The following is a 15,975-nucleotide window of genomic DNA, read 5'->3' on the forward strand; positions in this document are numbered from 1 at the left end:
TATTTTTAAAAGATATATATTCTCAGAAAACACACAGATAGATATTTGATATGTGACAATAAATGAAATTACGATTAACAATAATTATTATCGTTACAGACATATTAGATAATATTAAGAATAATTATTATAGTTATATCTATTGGACGATATTAGAAATTGATTAAGGTAAATAAATGAAAAGATATATATATATATATATTGTCTCAGTTAAAATAATTCTTTTTCGTGATAATTTTATTGATTTTAATTTGGAGATATGCATACCAAATAAATTTATATCAATAAATGAAATATGCGAGTTAATTCATTGATTCGTTTTACGAATATTTACTTACATAAATTCTTCGAATATTGACTATAATTGAAATATATTCTTTCTGTTTTTTTTTTTCTTTTCTTAATTATCGATATCAACGTTATATTTTCTCGACTCGTCTCTTGTTAATACGTATCTGCGTACGATGAATTTAGAAATATTTCATTTACTTCAAAATTATATCTCGTTATCTACTTTAGATGTATGTGAGTGTGTACTATTAATGGCTATCAATGTACGATACTTATTCCATATGTACGCCATTTGTACTTCCAGATTTGCCGTTCATAACACAGCAAAATATTATAAACAAAAACTATAATAAATATCTACATAATTATATATATATACATACATATATACATATATGTATGTATGTATATATGTATATATTTATGCGTTGCGTTCAGGTACTCTCTACACTTGTGTATATAACTGCATCCCATATTAACAAAATAAATAATGTACTAAGGAAGTATTAAATACTTTTGTTATAGTCCTTTCTTTTTTCGTATTAGACGGGTTAATTGTGGTATCTCATTAATTGTAAAATATATTTACATTGATTGTTCGTATTTTGTTCTCCCGGTCATTGCAGATAAAATTTCCAAAGAATAAATTCGATGGAATCAATTCAACTGTACATCAATCATACATTTTGTTATTTTAAGTTAGACGTAAAATTAATCCTTTCCTTCTTTCAAAGTACGTGGTCCGTGCATGGAACGATATTATTTGTTGTTTAAAAAAAAAAAAAAAATAATAAAGGAACAAGAAAAAGGAAAATACAAAAATAGTAATTAAAATAATAATAATTAAAAAGAAATAATATTAATAACAAATAAATCTTGAAAAGACAAAATAATAAAAATCTTCCTCGTAATGACACACTATCTTCAGAATTACTTTGAATAATTTGTATCTGTCTATGTGTGTGTGTGTGTGTGTGTGTGTGTGTGTATGTGTCTCAGAGAGAAAGAGATACATAGATAAATAGATAGATGAATAGATAGAAAGAGAGAGAAGAGAGAAAGAATTAACTTTGCATATGCATTTTTTTTTCTTGTTTTTTGTCTTTTTTTTTTTCTTTGTTCCATTAATAATAGATTTAACTAATAATAGGTATCTACTTTTTTGGCAAGATAACGTTTTGACACTCGAAGGCCCTTTCGGAAAATGGAGAAAATCGATAAACAGTATTTTTAAACTGTTGATTGTCAGATATAATGTTTAATGTGCTTTAAGAGTGTTATCTTTTTTTCTTTTTCTTTTTCCTTTGCTTTTCTCTTTTTATTTTGTTTCATCTTTTTCCTTTATTCCTCCCAAGACTTTATAGATTTCATTTTCCTGCTTCTTTTTTTTTGTTTTCTTTTTCCTTTTTTTTTTTTTTATCTTTTTTGTTTTTAATTTACTGATAATAAATATCAATTCGAAGGTGTCATGGATCCATATTTCTAATAAAACTGTCCTATCGTTTTCTTGAAAATAAAAATTAGTATATAATTATTTAAAAGAAAATTTAGGTCCGATCATAAAGAAAATTTATTAGAAGCGAAGAGTATCTTCCGAAAAAACTTTCTTTCAGATTAGAAAGAACAACTTCGTAACGTAGTTAATAAATCATACGTTCTTCATATTCTGCATATATATATATATATATATATATATATATATATATATATATATATATATATATATTGAAGTATGCGTCACAATAAATGACAAAATATTTTTTTAAAAATGACATAACATTTTATGTTATTAATTGTTCTTTCTTCTTCTTGTTCTTTCTCTATTTCTTTTTCATTACAGATATACATATACATACACACACACACACACACACACACACACATATATATATATCGTCTACTCTAATAATCGTTCATCTTCTTGCTCGTCCGATTTCTACTCGTTATTTAATATTATCGATCTTTCCGATTTAGTAATGAAAAGTTGAAAAGTTGAAAAGTCTTTAATAAGAAGCGAGAAAAACTTTGATCGATAACTTTGTTTCGTACAGCAAAGTTTGTGTTTGTGTGTGTGTCTGTGTATGTATGTGCGAGCGTGCGTGCGTGTATATAAATGTGATTATCCGTTTCTTTAGAATAAGCTGAAAGATCCGAGTATTCGCGATCCAACGTTGCTGAAATTAAATTGGACGTTTGCAAAATTGATCCAGAATATAAGTCAAAATGGTCGTATTAATGGACGGGGTTAAACGCGAAGATTTGGCTTTTCTTCTTCTTTTTTTTTTTTTTCTTTCTTTTAATAATTCGGAACACGATATTATGTTTTTGTTGTTGTCACTAGTAAAATAATGCAATTCATTCTGTTTTACTGTTTCCATTTTTTTTTTTTTGCATTTTATGTTATTCTTTTTGTTTTCTTTTTAACGAAGACCGACAGACTCGCGTAAACTCGCGTGAAAGAAAAAAAAAAAAGAGAAAAAAAGAAAAAAGAAACGAAGACAGAAAAAGGAAAGAAAAGGAACAATTTTCTTGCAAAAAAGTAAAACAGTACCTTTGTTAATTATCGATGATTAATCCTTTTTTTTTGTCTTTTTCTTTTTTTATATTTTTTTTCTTTAGAATAATAGCGTAAATACTACTCAATCCTTTGTTGCTTCTTTTAAATACATTTAGTAGAAAACGTTGGCTCGCGTTAGATACACGCTTTTTTTCTTTTTCTTCTTTTTTCTTTTTCGTCTTTTTTTTTTCGTCTCCTTCAATAGAAAGATGCGTTAAATTGTTGGAGATACTCAAATTAATAATCGTATTAATTATTATGACGATAATAAGAATAATAATTATTATATCAAGAGTTTTAGACTCCGAAAGTAACGGACTGCTCGCTTGTAATCTTACGAGTAGTCACAGATGATCTTAGAATTAAATATATATATATATACATATACATATATATATATATGTATATGTATATAAAATTTCTTTTACGTATCGATAGAAACGTTCAATAATTTCTTTTGCATATCCTCTTCAGATCGGCCTTTTCACTTCATTGAAGCATGACTTACGGATGGCGGCAAATTGATCAAGGTCGTACTACTTAGTCTCGATGTACGAGGCTCAATTTCCAAGGACATACGATATAGATCCTTTTCGTTTAATAGCAGCGATGTATCCAATAAATAATTCGTAACCTTTGTTATCAGCTCGATCTTATATGGTGTTTGTTGAAAATGTCTGATCTCACGGATCACGTGAGCTATCTAAAAGATAATTTAAAAGAAAATGAAAAAATCTTCTCACTTTGATTTTTAATTTATCTCTAATTTTTAAATAAAAACTTATTGTCTTATCAAGCTCGACGTTATATATTTATTCACTTACCATTCGCATTTTGGAAAAGTTTAATAAACCTTCCTCAGTGAAATTCGGTGTACCTTCCTCGATGAAGGAAAGATCGGTAAGATATAGTCCTAGATATGGGATACAAGGTGGATCGCATCGGTGTAAAGCGTCTCTCAAATTTCTAAATCGTCCATCGGAGGAAACGATATTTTGAAGTTTTTCTATCGTTTGTTTAGTCTACAAACAATTTAATAAAATAGTTTAAACGAACGAATTACAAAATTACATTATTATTTATTATATTTATTATTATTATATCATATAATATTTTTAAGTTATTCAAATTTATAAAACCTTGATATCAATAACTTTGATCACTTTGAATATTCTCGTTATTATTTTTGAAGAAATGGAGAAAAAAATTGTTAAGTGGAATTATATATTTTTGATCGTCCATCAAATAATTACTTGTTTATGAGATATTTTAATTTAAATATTGTTAAGAAATCATGTTGATGCGACTAAAAATGTAATCAAACCAGTAATAAATAAATAAATAAATAAATAAATAAATAAATAAATAAATAAATAATAATAATAATAATAATATATACATTATATAATAAATTGAAATATAAAAATGAAATTAATCGTCTTACCGTTTTCGAAACCTTCTCCCAGGTTTTTTTCAGCCTATAAACACTGGTATTGGTAAATGCAGCACAAATCTGTAATACTCCGTTATAATTGTGTAATACTCTGCTGATATCTGCAACTGCTGCCCACTTTTCGATCGCTGCTACTCTACCCGACATATTTGTTCGACGAATGATCTCAGAAACCACTAATTGTGAGACTTCATTGAATCTTTTCGTCATTAATAGAATATGCGGTGCACGTGTTGCTTTGTCCGTCTTCATCCAGGCTTGCCCAAGAAATTCTCTGTATATAACGAATATATATTGTTATTCAATTCTTTTTCTTTCTCTTTCTTTGTTTCTTTTTAATTTCTATTTCTTTCATCGTTCTACATTATAAAAACTCGTAGTATTTTTTTTTCTACTTACTCGCTAGCGATCGATACGAATATCTGATGATCCAGATACGTCATTTGCTCGGCGATTTCCAAAGCTGATAAAGTCTCGATACTTTCCTTACTTGCCACCTACGATCGATAAAAAAAAGAATTTTTCTTTCCACTTATGATTATACATTCAACTGTAATAATTTGTTCAATCGATTACGTTAACTTTCGACTTTTGGTAAATCTAATTGATCAAATTGAAATTTATTTGTTTTACATAAAATTCACTTCGCTACAGAAAATTTGTTTTCATTCGATCGTACAACAAATATCGATATTTGATAACTGATCAATGATCGATATTTGATAATTAATCAAATTAATATTTATTTCGTATATCTTTCTGCTTAAAAATAATTTCTAATGAATAAATTTTCTTCCATTGTTTATAATTCACAAATAATAAGAAAAACTTTCCGACAAATAAAAAGAAGAACTTTTTCGATCTCTAATTACTCTGTATCATCTGTTGTTGCAGTATAAAATAAATGATAAAGTTCATCGCGAATTAAATTTCACGATAGATCATCGCGAGTCGTCGATCATTTTCTTTTTTTTTTTAAATTTTTTTATAACATCATTGAAAGAAACGATTATCGAACGTCTAAAAAAAAAAAGAAAAGAAAGAACGTAATAAATATTACTCAAAACTTTATTATAATTTATAAATTAACTCTCACCGTGGGTGGAGTCAATAGTTTCTTGAGATCGACTTTGTTACTTTCGGGTTCCTCTTTGGTGATCAATCGTAGCAATTGACTAGCAGCTTTGTGTTCGGCCGGCAAAAGATTAGGACTATATATGATATCCTCGAGGAATTCGATGGTCAAGTTTTTCAATTTCTGATCCAATTCAAAATCTTGTGCGTGTTTCGAAACCCAATGTCGTAGAACGTTTAGTACACGCATTGTCGCCGCCGTTGACATAACCGATTCCTTTCTTCTATTTTTATCGCGACACGAACCACTTCGATTGTTTCCATCGCTAACGCTGCATCTACCAGGTGCTTTGTCAGGTGGATTACTCGAGGCTGAAGTTGCTATAGCGAAGGCAGCTGCTGCGGTTGATGTACTGCTCCTGAGGTATGACAAATTAATTGGTAGTTCGATATCGATTGGCTAATAACAAAGATCTAACGGAGAATCGTATCATCGATTCGCAAATTTATTTCATTTCTCTATCCGAGATAATTGTAAAATATATTTCGCGCTTTTTCTTTCTTTCGTTTCATTTCTTTTTCGTTTTCTATTTATTTATTTATTTATTTATTTATTTATTTTTCTTTTTTTTTCACTTTATTCTTCATCTTCTCTCTATTCGTCTCTGACATCGATTCGGATAATAGATTTTTTTCTTTCGTTTTCTCCTTCTAATCTTTATTACCGATAATCGCGCAAAATTTCGTCTAATCTACGTTCTAATGTGCAATCTAATCGACTAGCCCGGCAAACGTACAACGTGTAAACGTATAGCAGTGAGCATAGGCATATTCTATCGAGGTTCGGAACTATTTCTATTTCGTTTAATTCATCGAAATAATAAAAAGAAACAAATATATATGTATATATATATATATATATATACATATACATATATATATATTCATACATAAAAGAGAAGATAATTAATCAGAAAATATTCACGAGTAGTGAGATCAAAATTAAACGGGACCTATGCAAAGTATGTGTTTGTATGTCTCTGTGTGTATGTGTTTATGTGTGTAAAATATTGTGATTTGACTAATGAAAGCACAGGCAAGCGATAGATAGATAGATAGATAGATAGATAGATATCGTTACGATAATATATTACGTTAAAAGCTGACAAAGTATATGCGTCATGCGTCATTTTTTGTAAATAATAAATAATAGCATCATTTACAAAAAGCACAGATGAACGCACTTACTTACCAAATAGGTTGGGGTCCGATGCTATGAATGACGCAAAACAACATATGAATTACAGTTTAATTAAAACGACGATTATACAAATAATAGAAATATATTCCCGGTGATACGGTGATAGCTTTAATTTTTCAAACGATTGATTAGGAAAACTTTATGTTCTACGTGAATAGAAATTTTCATATATATTTTCTATCGCCTCTTTAAAAATTTTTAATTACAATATATATATATATATATATATATATATATATATATATAAATAGATGTTATTATAGATGAGATAAAGATACATATATACATATGACTATATGTATATTGCGTTTGCGATAAATACGTATAGTATAAGAAGATAGGTATGGAAGAAAAAAGAATCGTTACATGTACATAATTATTAAAAGATATGGATAGTAAATTAGAATGCTAATGATATGATAAAGCACCAATGCGTACAAAACGTGAAAAGTAATTTTTCTTTTCTTTCTTTCTTTCTTTCTTTTTTTTTTTTTCTTTTTGTTCCACATTTAATTGCTTCGCTTCCTTTTCTTTTCTTTCCCTTTTTTGTCCTTTCATTCTTTTTTTTCTTCTTTCTTTTCCTTCTTTCTTTTCTTTTCTTCTTTTTTTTTCTTTCTTTTTTTTTTTTTCTTTTTCTTAATTCTCAACCGACCAACGAAATAGAGATAATTTTTACGCACGTTGTACACAAAGTTATTATTATTTCTACAGATATATTATACATTAATATAACACGTATCGATTCATAATCGAATATTGAAAGCCCTAACATTACAGACCTTCGTCTTATTTTGACAAAAAAAAAATAAATGCAGCGTAATAACAATTCTAAATTCGAATAACAATACAGACCGTTATACACATACATATATCTATATACGTACATACATGTATGCATTTAACATGTAAGCATATATAAGTAGATATATCGATATATCGTATATGTATATTTAAAAGTCTACATGCGCACTGATTACGTACAAAAATCACACGTACGAATTATACGAAGCTCGAAACCAACCTTCGTTGACTTTGTCGAAAACTGGTCACTACCACACCGGCTTTACTGGATACCTGTTGATCATGCTGAAAGTTTCCTTGCGACGAACTTAACTCGGACTCTTGTATCGATCGTCTACTGGCCCAATAATTCTGTACGAATGGAAAAATAGTATGAATAAAACAATGGTTTTCAAAGAATCACAAATACACGTGCAAGTGAATCCCAAAAATTGTTATAAACTCACCGTTTAATAATTTTAAAAGATCATTGAAACGTTTTAACAATCGTAACGACGATGTTTTCAGAAATAAAAAAAGTTAATGTACGCATTTATTTATTTAACTTTCTAGAGAGAGAGAGAAAGAGAGAGAAAGAGATCTATTTTATTTCAAAATTAATACTTTACTTATAAAAAAAAGGAAAGTAATAAAAAAAGAATAATAAATGCTAAATTATTAAGTTCATTTTTAATTCAGAAATTCGAACGAATCGCTCATTCATCATTCCTCCATTCTTATGATAAAAATGTTTCTTATAATTTTTTTTTTTCTAACTTTGATCAAACTAAATAATCGTGACGTTTAATATTCGATCGTTAGTTGAGTAAATGCGTAATTATTTTTTTTTATCCTTCATCAATATCATCTTCGTTACGATTCTATGAACACATATGTCATTTCTTTCTTTATCGTTAACGAAAATATTTTTTAATCTCTTTTCAAAAGTTGATCGATTAAAAAATAATGACGTGACGTTAATCGATTCTATTGATAATCGAGTAAATATATAAAAAATTTTTGTTTGCTTTTATCGATACAATTCTCTTTACGATTCTATAAAAACATAATAATAATGACTTTTTACGCGTTAAGAGAATACATTTCTTTCGGTTGTAGATTAAAATTGTAGAATGTAGGAATATTTGAGAATAATAAGGAATAATTTGTTCAAAAGACGACGATGTTTGCTCTATTTTCGTAAACATACTCCTGCTACGGTCGAAATCGAGCCACTTCTTATTCCAGTAACTGGTGCTGAAGCTACAGACGCTCTATGTTCCGTCTGATGATGTTGATGTTGATGCTGATGCTGATGTTGGTGTTGATGCTGATGTTGTTGTTGTTGTTGATGTTGTTGTTGTTGTTGTTGTTGTTGTTGTTGTTGTTGTTGCTGATGTTGATGTTGATACTGAGTTGGACTAGAGGTATGTTGAGTCTGACTAATCGACGAAGGTGCCTTTTCATTGTCAGTCCATTCTTTTCTTTCTTTCTCAACCTCGTGATCTTTTATTCGAGGTGTTGATGGTGTAGCAGGTGTTGTAGGTGTTTTTTCTGTGCTTTCCGAAGAATCCGTTGACTTATCCGACACCAGCGGTGGATCAGCATACGTAAATTGTACTTCTGTTTGGATTATTACATCGTTATACGAACTTTTTTTTCTTTACAAAAAGAAAAAGAAAACTTATGGTCCATTTCATGTCATTTTATTGTAATATTAATTATAATAAAACTAACGATCGACTGCAAATTAATTCGTTAGAAAAAAGATTTAATTTTAATTTAATTTATTTGTATATATGTATATATATATTATATATATATATATATATATATATATATATATATATACATTGATTAAAATCGATTGATTTATAGTATTACTGTTATGTATATATCAATACATAATAGAAATATATTCATCCAAAAATATATAATGTAAATTTCAAATATGTAGGAATAATCGTGATGAATATTCAACATATTTAACCGTAATAAAATTTAATTCGAAAATACATCAATGTAGCCTATGCGTTCGATAAATATCCGAGATACGTTAATACATTTCATAATAAACAATTTCAAATTTACTTGAAAATTTTATTTGCAGTATTAAATCGTCGCAAATTTCATATTAAACAGAAACGTTGTCAAGGATTATTATGACCTAAAATTTATCTATCCACTCGTGAGGTTAATGACCTTAAAATGTGAATGTATTTGTATAATTGATCGTTATAAATTAATTGATCTTTTAATTAAAATTTTGTATTTAAAAAAGAAAATAAAGAAAAAACAGAAAAATACTAATTTCAATATTAAATATTTCAAATTAATGTTACGAACTTACCATCCTTTGAAGCTGTCCCTGTAGCTACAGGTGTATCAGTTTCCTCTGAAATACCTCTGGAAATCGTGCCTCCTTCTTGAGGACTAGGATCAGATCCAGATCCAGATCCCGTTGATCCAATTAGCGTAACCGAACTTAGATTGCTCGGAGACGAAGGTGCGCTTATCACGGTCGCATCTGTAATTAGATTGGAAGATTTAGAGAGAGAGAAAGAAAATAAATCTCTATTAATTTGTCATGATAAAAGAAAGATAAAAGTTGCTGGCACAAGCACAGCACATTTTTCATGGTTGGCGCTTGACACGTTATTTCATTTATTATTATTATTATTATTATTATTATTATTATTATTATTTTATTCTATTTCACTTTACTTCATTTTATTTTTTCTCTCTTAAGATTGTTATTTCTTTTTGGCGAGCTCTTTTTCACAAAGTCTTTTTCATTTTTTTTTTCTCTTTCTCATTGGATCTGTATTCAATTTAGATCAATATAGAAGATCGTAGCTGTAAATTAGAAAAAGAAAGATGGATATATAATAAATAATGACGATCGAATGGAAATAATACTTTTAACGTTTCGAAAAAGGAAAAAGATATATATATATATACAAAAAATATATATATATATTATCGAATGAAAAATTCATTTATTATGATTCATTTGTTTTTATACCCGTAAGCGTTTCTGAACTCGATGATACGGCTATAACTTTTGGAATCGTGAGATGGCATCCATCACTTTCTGTATCATTGTCCACGCGGATGCTGATTTTTCGTAAGGTTGCCGGAGATTGAGAAGCCACGGACGGATTCGACGATTGCAATGTAGGACTACGTTTCATGATCGATGGAGCCTCCGTTATCAATCCTAGCTGTTGCTCCTCTTCCACTAAGCCAAGGAACAATGAATTCGTCGAAAGGCAACGAAACGCACTCACGCGTGTAATATTTAATAAAGAGTAAATTTCTTCTTTTTTTTTTTTTTTTTAATTTTATCTTTGTGGAAAAGAGAGAAAGAGAGAGAGATAGAGAGAGAGAGATAGAGAGAGATAGGCAGAGAGACAGATAAACAGGCAAAAAGACAAAGAGAGATAGACAGATAGTTAAGATACTCACATTTTTTGTAACGCCAATGAGTCTTCGAATTTAACATGTGTGCTCCAGTATTAAACTCGTACATGTAATGTCCCTTAGCATCTCGGTCACTAATTTCTGATTCGTATCCTAATTAAAAGAGGTTATCATTTTTTTTACCCCCTGGCGTCCAATGACCTCTAACAGATATAATATGTTTTATCATACGGATAAACAGACAATATGATATCAAAGACGCCAAGGAGTTATGGTGTTAATAAGATATCCGTTTGTGTAAGTTTACAGATAAAAAAATATTTTCAATTTTATATCTAATCAATTTGATTTCCTTTAGTTTTCTCGTGAACGTAATTAATCCGTTAAACGAGCAAATAAATAAAATAGAAATTAAAATATATACATATTTAATCTATACTGATAATTAATTTAATTTATTATTGTTCAATAATTTGCTGGATTACGGAGAACGAAATTTTCAATTATTTCTCATTGATAGGTAATGCATATCCGTCTTCTTTTTTTTACTTTTTACAAGAATACAAAGAAAGTTCTGTATTAATTAAGTTAAACATGATTTTTATGTGACACTTTTCTTTTTTCTTTTTTCCTTCATATTAATTTGAAAACAATGAAATTATTATTATACTTCATACCTGAAACAGAACTGGCACCGCTCGGTCTTCTAGGAGAAACGCTGCTTCGTCTTCGTTCCTCAGCGTGAGTTTGACCTTCGCCCGTGTTGCTTCCCAAAACGTCTAACGATCTAAAAAAATTCGTTCGATCTCTCAGTCACATTTTCTTTATCTATTTAACACTGGATTTATAGAGATTTATTCTACACACACACACACACACACACACACACATATATAAAATTTTTTTTATATAAAATCCATTTTCCTATTCTCTTTTTGTCGTATAATTGAAAACAATATAAATTGTTAAAAAAAAAAATAATATTCGTGATTAGTATATGAAAATTTGTTCCAAATTTATTCCATAAATCCAGAATTAATTATCTCGATCTTACTTACGCCAAAGAACCGCTAGGCATTTGAGCATCGGGTGGTTCAGTCTCGTAAAAGACCTTCTTTAATGCTTCCAACACCGTAACACCATCGGTGAATACCCGATAGGTCAACAAAAAGGTATTGAGGAAATCGATACTAAGAAATCGTAAGTCGGTAAGTCTTTGAAGTAGACGTTCAGGAGTGGCCGAGCGAATTTGTGGAATTTTACAGGAGTTCAATGTACGACTGAACCTAATGTCAACGTCGTCCTTGAATAACTTAGGATCGTTCCTAATCGATTGCGGCATCGTGACGGAACTGGTGTCCGACAACGAGCCGTGTAGTAGATCGTTGAAGTGTACGTTGTCCATGCATTGACTTATATCACTTATCCACGCTGCCTTCTCCTATAAATCATTCGAAAATGTATAAATAATTAAGATCATAAAAATAATAAATAATAAGAATTACAAACAATAATAATTATAAAAGAGTAATTTAATTTTAGAAAAGATTGTTAAAAAAAGTAAAAAAAGAAAAAAGAAAAGAAAAATTTCCCTCACATTTAAAAAAGGATCTTACAAAACTGACAGGGTAATTCGTAATAGATTATTTACCTGCATAGTTGGTGCTACGAGATGCACGGTAACCTGTGGACCGCCAGACTTCACGTCGAGTACGATTTTGAAGTCACGATTTTGTAGCTGCGAACTTGTATTTCCAGTAGCACTTCCGCTGCTTTCACTGATACCACTGGACATCGAGCATACTGAAATTTCTACAAGTATTACGATCACTGCTCTATCACAGAGAACTTAACGTCGATATATAGAATAATGAAAAGAGAGTTTGGAGATGGAGATCGTAAGAGTTATCATGACGTTGGATCGATAATTCGAAGAAGAAGAAGAAAAAAGAAAGATAAATGAGATTAAAAATATAATTAACCAATCGAGAAATCCAAAATCTGCTTAACTCTTATCGATCTAAACTCGTTTATTATTTTTATAACTGATAATACCGTCATCGTCCGTAACACCTTGATCAGAGGGATCCTCTATTAGGACAGCATCCGATAATGGTATCTTGCCGATCTGAGGTATCAAATTCAAACGGCCATCGTCGTCTGATTGTCTCGTAGTAAGCAACAAATGATTAGAAAATAGGAAACACTGTCTGACAGCTTCCTTATCGGTCGAACTTTTACTACCAAATGTTGCACTCAATCTGCTACGTGCTCCTCGTGGTTTATCTAGGATCTGTACGAGCGAACCTGAAACGAAAGAACATTCGATCGTTAAAAGGGAAAACAAAAGATACCTTCTTCTTTTAAATTCCAAAGTCGACGAATTTTCAATTCTTTTTTTTTTCCTTTTTCTTTATCCTTTTTTTTTTTTTTACTTTTCGTGAATTTTTAAATTTCTAATCTCAATCGAAAACAATAGTACCTGTATTTTTTAATGAATTATCGTTTCTTCTATATTCTCTTTTTTCTTATTGTTTCCTTTCCTACTGATATAATTAGGATAGTTAGGATGATTCTTGGTCCCTACCGACAGCCCTTTGCTGTAATTTATTTGGTCCCCTCTCCCATCTCCCCCCGAGAAAAAAACAATATCCTTGATTTTCTAACGAAACGAAAAGAAAAAGAATTTACGACGAACTACGTATGCTCCTTTCACCGTAACAAAATGGCAACACCATTTGATCAACACTCGTTTTATCTATTAAACTTGGACATTTGAATATCTTGAAAAACTTAGGATCAAAAAACGCGACGTTCCGAGAAAGAAATACTTATTGATCCCGTTCTTTAAAAATTTTTCTCTTGTATTTATCACCGGACAGACCTGTACTTCGTTAGTTGCGTGTTACGAATACGCGACGAGGTAGTTCTAACGTGCGACACGTTAGGATGGGAAACGTTTGCGTGGTAACCATGTGATCCGATATTAAGCACGAGGAGCCAGGATCGTATCTAGCGATATTTTCTATTCAACGAGATATATCTCTCGACGAATAATCCCAATGTATCTCCATTTCGTTCGACTCGATAAATAAAATATATCATTATCAATCGAATTTACGTTAATTTACGAATTATTAAGAATATTATATCTTATAAACGATTATTACAAATCTAGAAATTATTTTACAGTATCAATCATTCTAACGTCACGATCGTTAAAAGTTCCTAACGAAATTTATAATTTTGTTTGACAAATATTTTCGTGAACACACATACACGCGCACATATGTGTCTGTGTGTGTTTGACGATTACTATAAATTGTTTTTCTTTTTTTTTTATATATATATATATTAACGTTTTAACTGATTCTGGTCCTCGTATCTACGTTACTGAACATCGTTTTCTGCGCAGAATCAAGTTCCCTGAGAAATCAGTTTGTTATATTCGTACACGCGAATATGTCGTCGTGGCTGGCATTGATTCCTCTTAAGGGCGATTGGACGCATGCGTATAGCTCTCAGTTTTCCCCTTCATTTTCCTTCGACCGTTTCAAAAGAGAGGGTGCACGTGACAGCTTCTATAAAACCCCCCACAGTCGAGATCTTACCGACTGTGTGAAAGAACTGTATTTCCGTTTTCTCAACGAACGATAAATGTTCGTAAGTTAATGACAACCCTTAAATTATTATTATTATTATTATTATTATTATTGTTGTTGTTGTTGTTGTTAGTTTTTATGTGAGCAGCCCAGTTTTTTAATTTTTCAGAATTAATTGATATATCCGTGTAAATCTTACCTTGCCTAACAAATACTTGATTAACGTCCAAAAGTATGTCACAACCCTCGACGATCATTCTCTCGACTGCCAAATTTTTTCTCAAATTTTCCGTCTCGCTCACCTGAAAACGCACGGATAATTCATTTTGTATTACCTTTTTCTCCTTTCTCATTTTTGTTTCTGCTTTATTTTGATCCTTTTTTTTTCCTTACCGATCAACTAATTTTTCTATTTTCTTTTTCTTTTTTTTCTTTTCTTTTTCTTTTTTTTTTTTTTTGATAAGATGTCATTTTCATGATTGAAATCGGATGAATATTTAGACTCTATAGGAAATTAATAAGTAACTAAAAATCGAATTAAATTTCCTTTATCAATTGGAAAAAATAATATCTTGATCTTGTGTCAACTGATCTTTTTCTTCCCTACGTTTAAATAAAAAATTATATAATGTAAAACAAACAAAAAAAATTATATCGCTATAGGCAAATATGGACGGTGTATTGCGCGAAGGAAGAAAAGGAAAATGTAATAAATAAATATATGATTATCTTCACTTCGAAATTACATAAATGTAATTATAAATGATTAACATATATTAGCATTTATAAATATATTACCATAAACATATTACTTTTCGATAAATTGAAAAAAGAAAAATCACGAAATATAATTAACGATCGTTTAATACCGTCCATTACTTGCTACTATTCGATAATGTAAAAAAAGAAACTCTTGATTTATTCTTATAGTTTAAACAATAGTAACGAGTTACTATTAATCAGATTAATTTAATAATACATATATCCGCGGAGAAAATAAATTACGAACTTGAAACTATCAATATATTCAAGGAGACGTTATTCCCATTAGATTCGCAAATGTTTAGTAAACTACATACATATATTTTATGTATGTATATATGTATGTATATATATATGTAATACCTCGTCATGCATTTGCCGTGACAGATCCTCCAGCTGTTGCCTAGCATTCTGCAAGCTCTTTCGTTCAACATGATCGTGCGGTGTATGCGCAAGAAGCTCGTGCAAAGTGATTATATATCTGGGAATCTGCAAATAGTAATAATCAGTTAGTTTTACGTCGTAGACATTTGAAATAAATAATAGATTCGCACTGAAATGATAATATTTTAAGATTATATAAGAAAATCTGAAAGATATTCATGGACATGGTCCTTCTTCTTGCATGCAATGTCATTCCTTTTCTTCGCATATCCTTCAAAAAAAGGATCCATTATTCATGAATATTTTAAAATTACTCTGATCGGATCGATCGTATCTTCGAAAGAGAGAAAGAGAGAGAGAGAGGGGGGGGGAGGAGACAGAGAAAGAA

General features: G+C 29.8%; 1 protein-coding gene across 5 annotated transcripts in view; it reads right to left on the reverse strand.

Moving 5' to 3' along the window:
• Positions 1-2,417: 2,417 nt before the first annotated feature.
• The window catches only part of LOC122634781 (ras-specific guanine nucleotide-releasing factor 2-like), a 63,793-nt gene continuing 50,235 nt past the window's right edge, over positions 2,418-15,975 (reverse strand). For 2 of the 5 annotated variants that reach the window (XM_043824069.1, XM_043824068.1), the window contains 17 exons: positions 15,567-15,692; positions 14,641-14,743; positions 12,895-13,146; positions 12,491-12,651; positions 11,898-12,280; positions 11,517-11,626; positions 10,885-10,992; positions 10,442-10,657; positions 9,767-9,943; positions 8,627-9,039; positions 7,658-7,788; positions 6,628-6,648; positions 5,398-5,794; positions 4,701-4,798; positions 4,293-4,575; positions 3,673-3,870; positions 2,418-3,551 (listed from right to left, as the gene is read on the reverse strand). In XM_043824069.1, coding sequence (XP_043680004.1) covers positions 3,333-3,551; positions 3,673-3,870; positions 4,293-4,575; positions 4,701-4,798; positions 5,398-5,794; positions 6,628-6,648; positions 7,658-7,788; positions 8,627-9,039; positions 9,767-9,943; positions 10,442-10,657; positions 10,885-10,992; positions 11,517-11,626; positions 11,898-12,280; positions 12,491-12,651; positions 12,895-13,146; positions 14,641-14,743; positions 15,567-15,692 — 3,396 coding nt within the window. In that variant the 3' untranslated portion in view covers positions 2,418-3,332. The remainder of the gene's footprint in view (positions 3,552-3,672; positions 3,871-4,292; positions 4,576-4,700; positions 4,799-5,397; positions 5,795-6,627; positions 6,649-7,657; positions 7,789-8,626; positions 9,040-9,766; positions 9,944-10,441; positions 10,658-10,884; positions 10,993-11,516; positions 11,627-11,897; positions 12,281-12,490; positions 12,652-12,894; positions 13,147-14,640; positions 14,744-15,566; positions 15,693-15,975) is intronic. The other 3 variants (XM_043824072.1, XM_043824074.1, XM_043824073.1) reach the window with 3 other exon arrangements.

Source organism: Vespula pensylvanica, chromosome 16 (assembly GCF_014466175.1).
Source record: "Vespula pensylvanica isolate Volc-1 chromosome 16, ASM1446617v1, whole genome shotgun sequence".
Lineage (NCBI taxonomy): Eukaryota > Metazoa > Arthropoda > Insecta > Hymenoptera > Vespidae > Vespula > Vespula pensylvanica.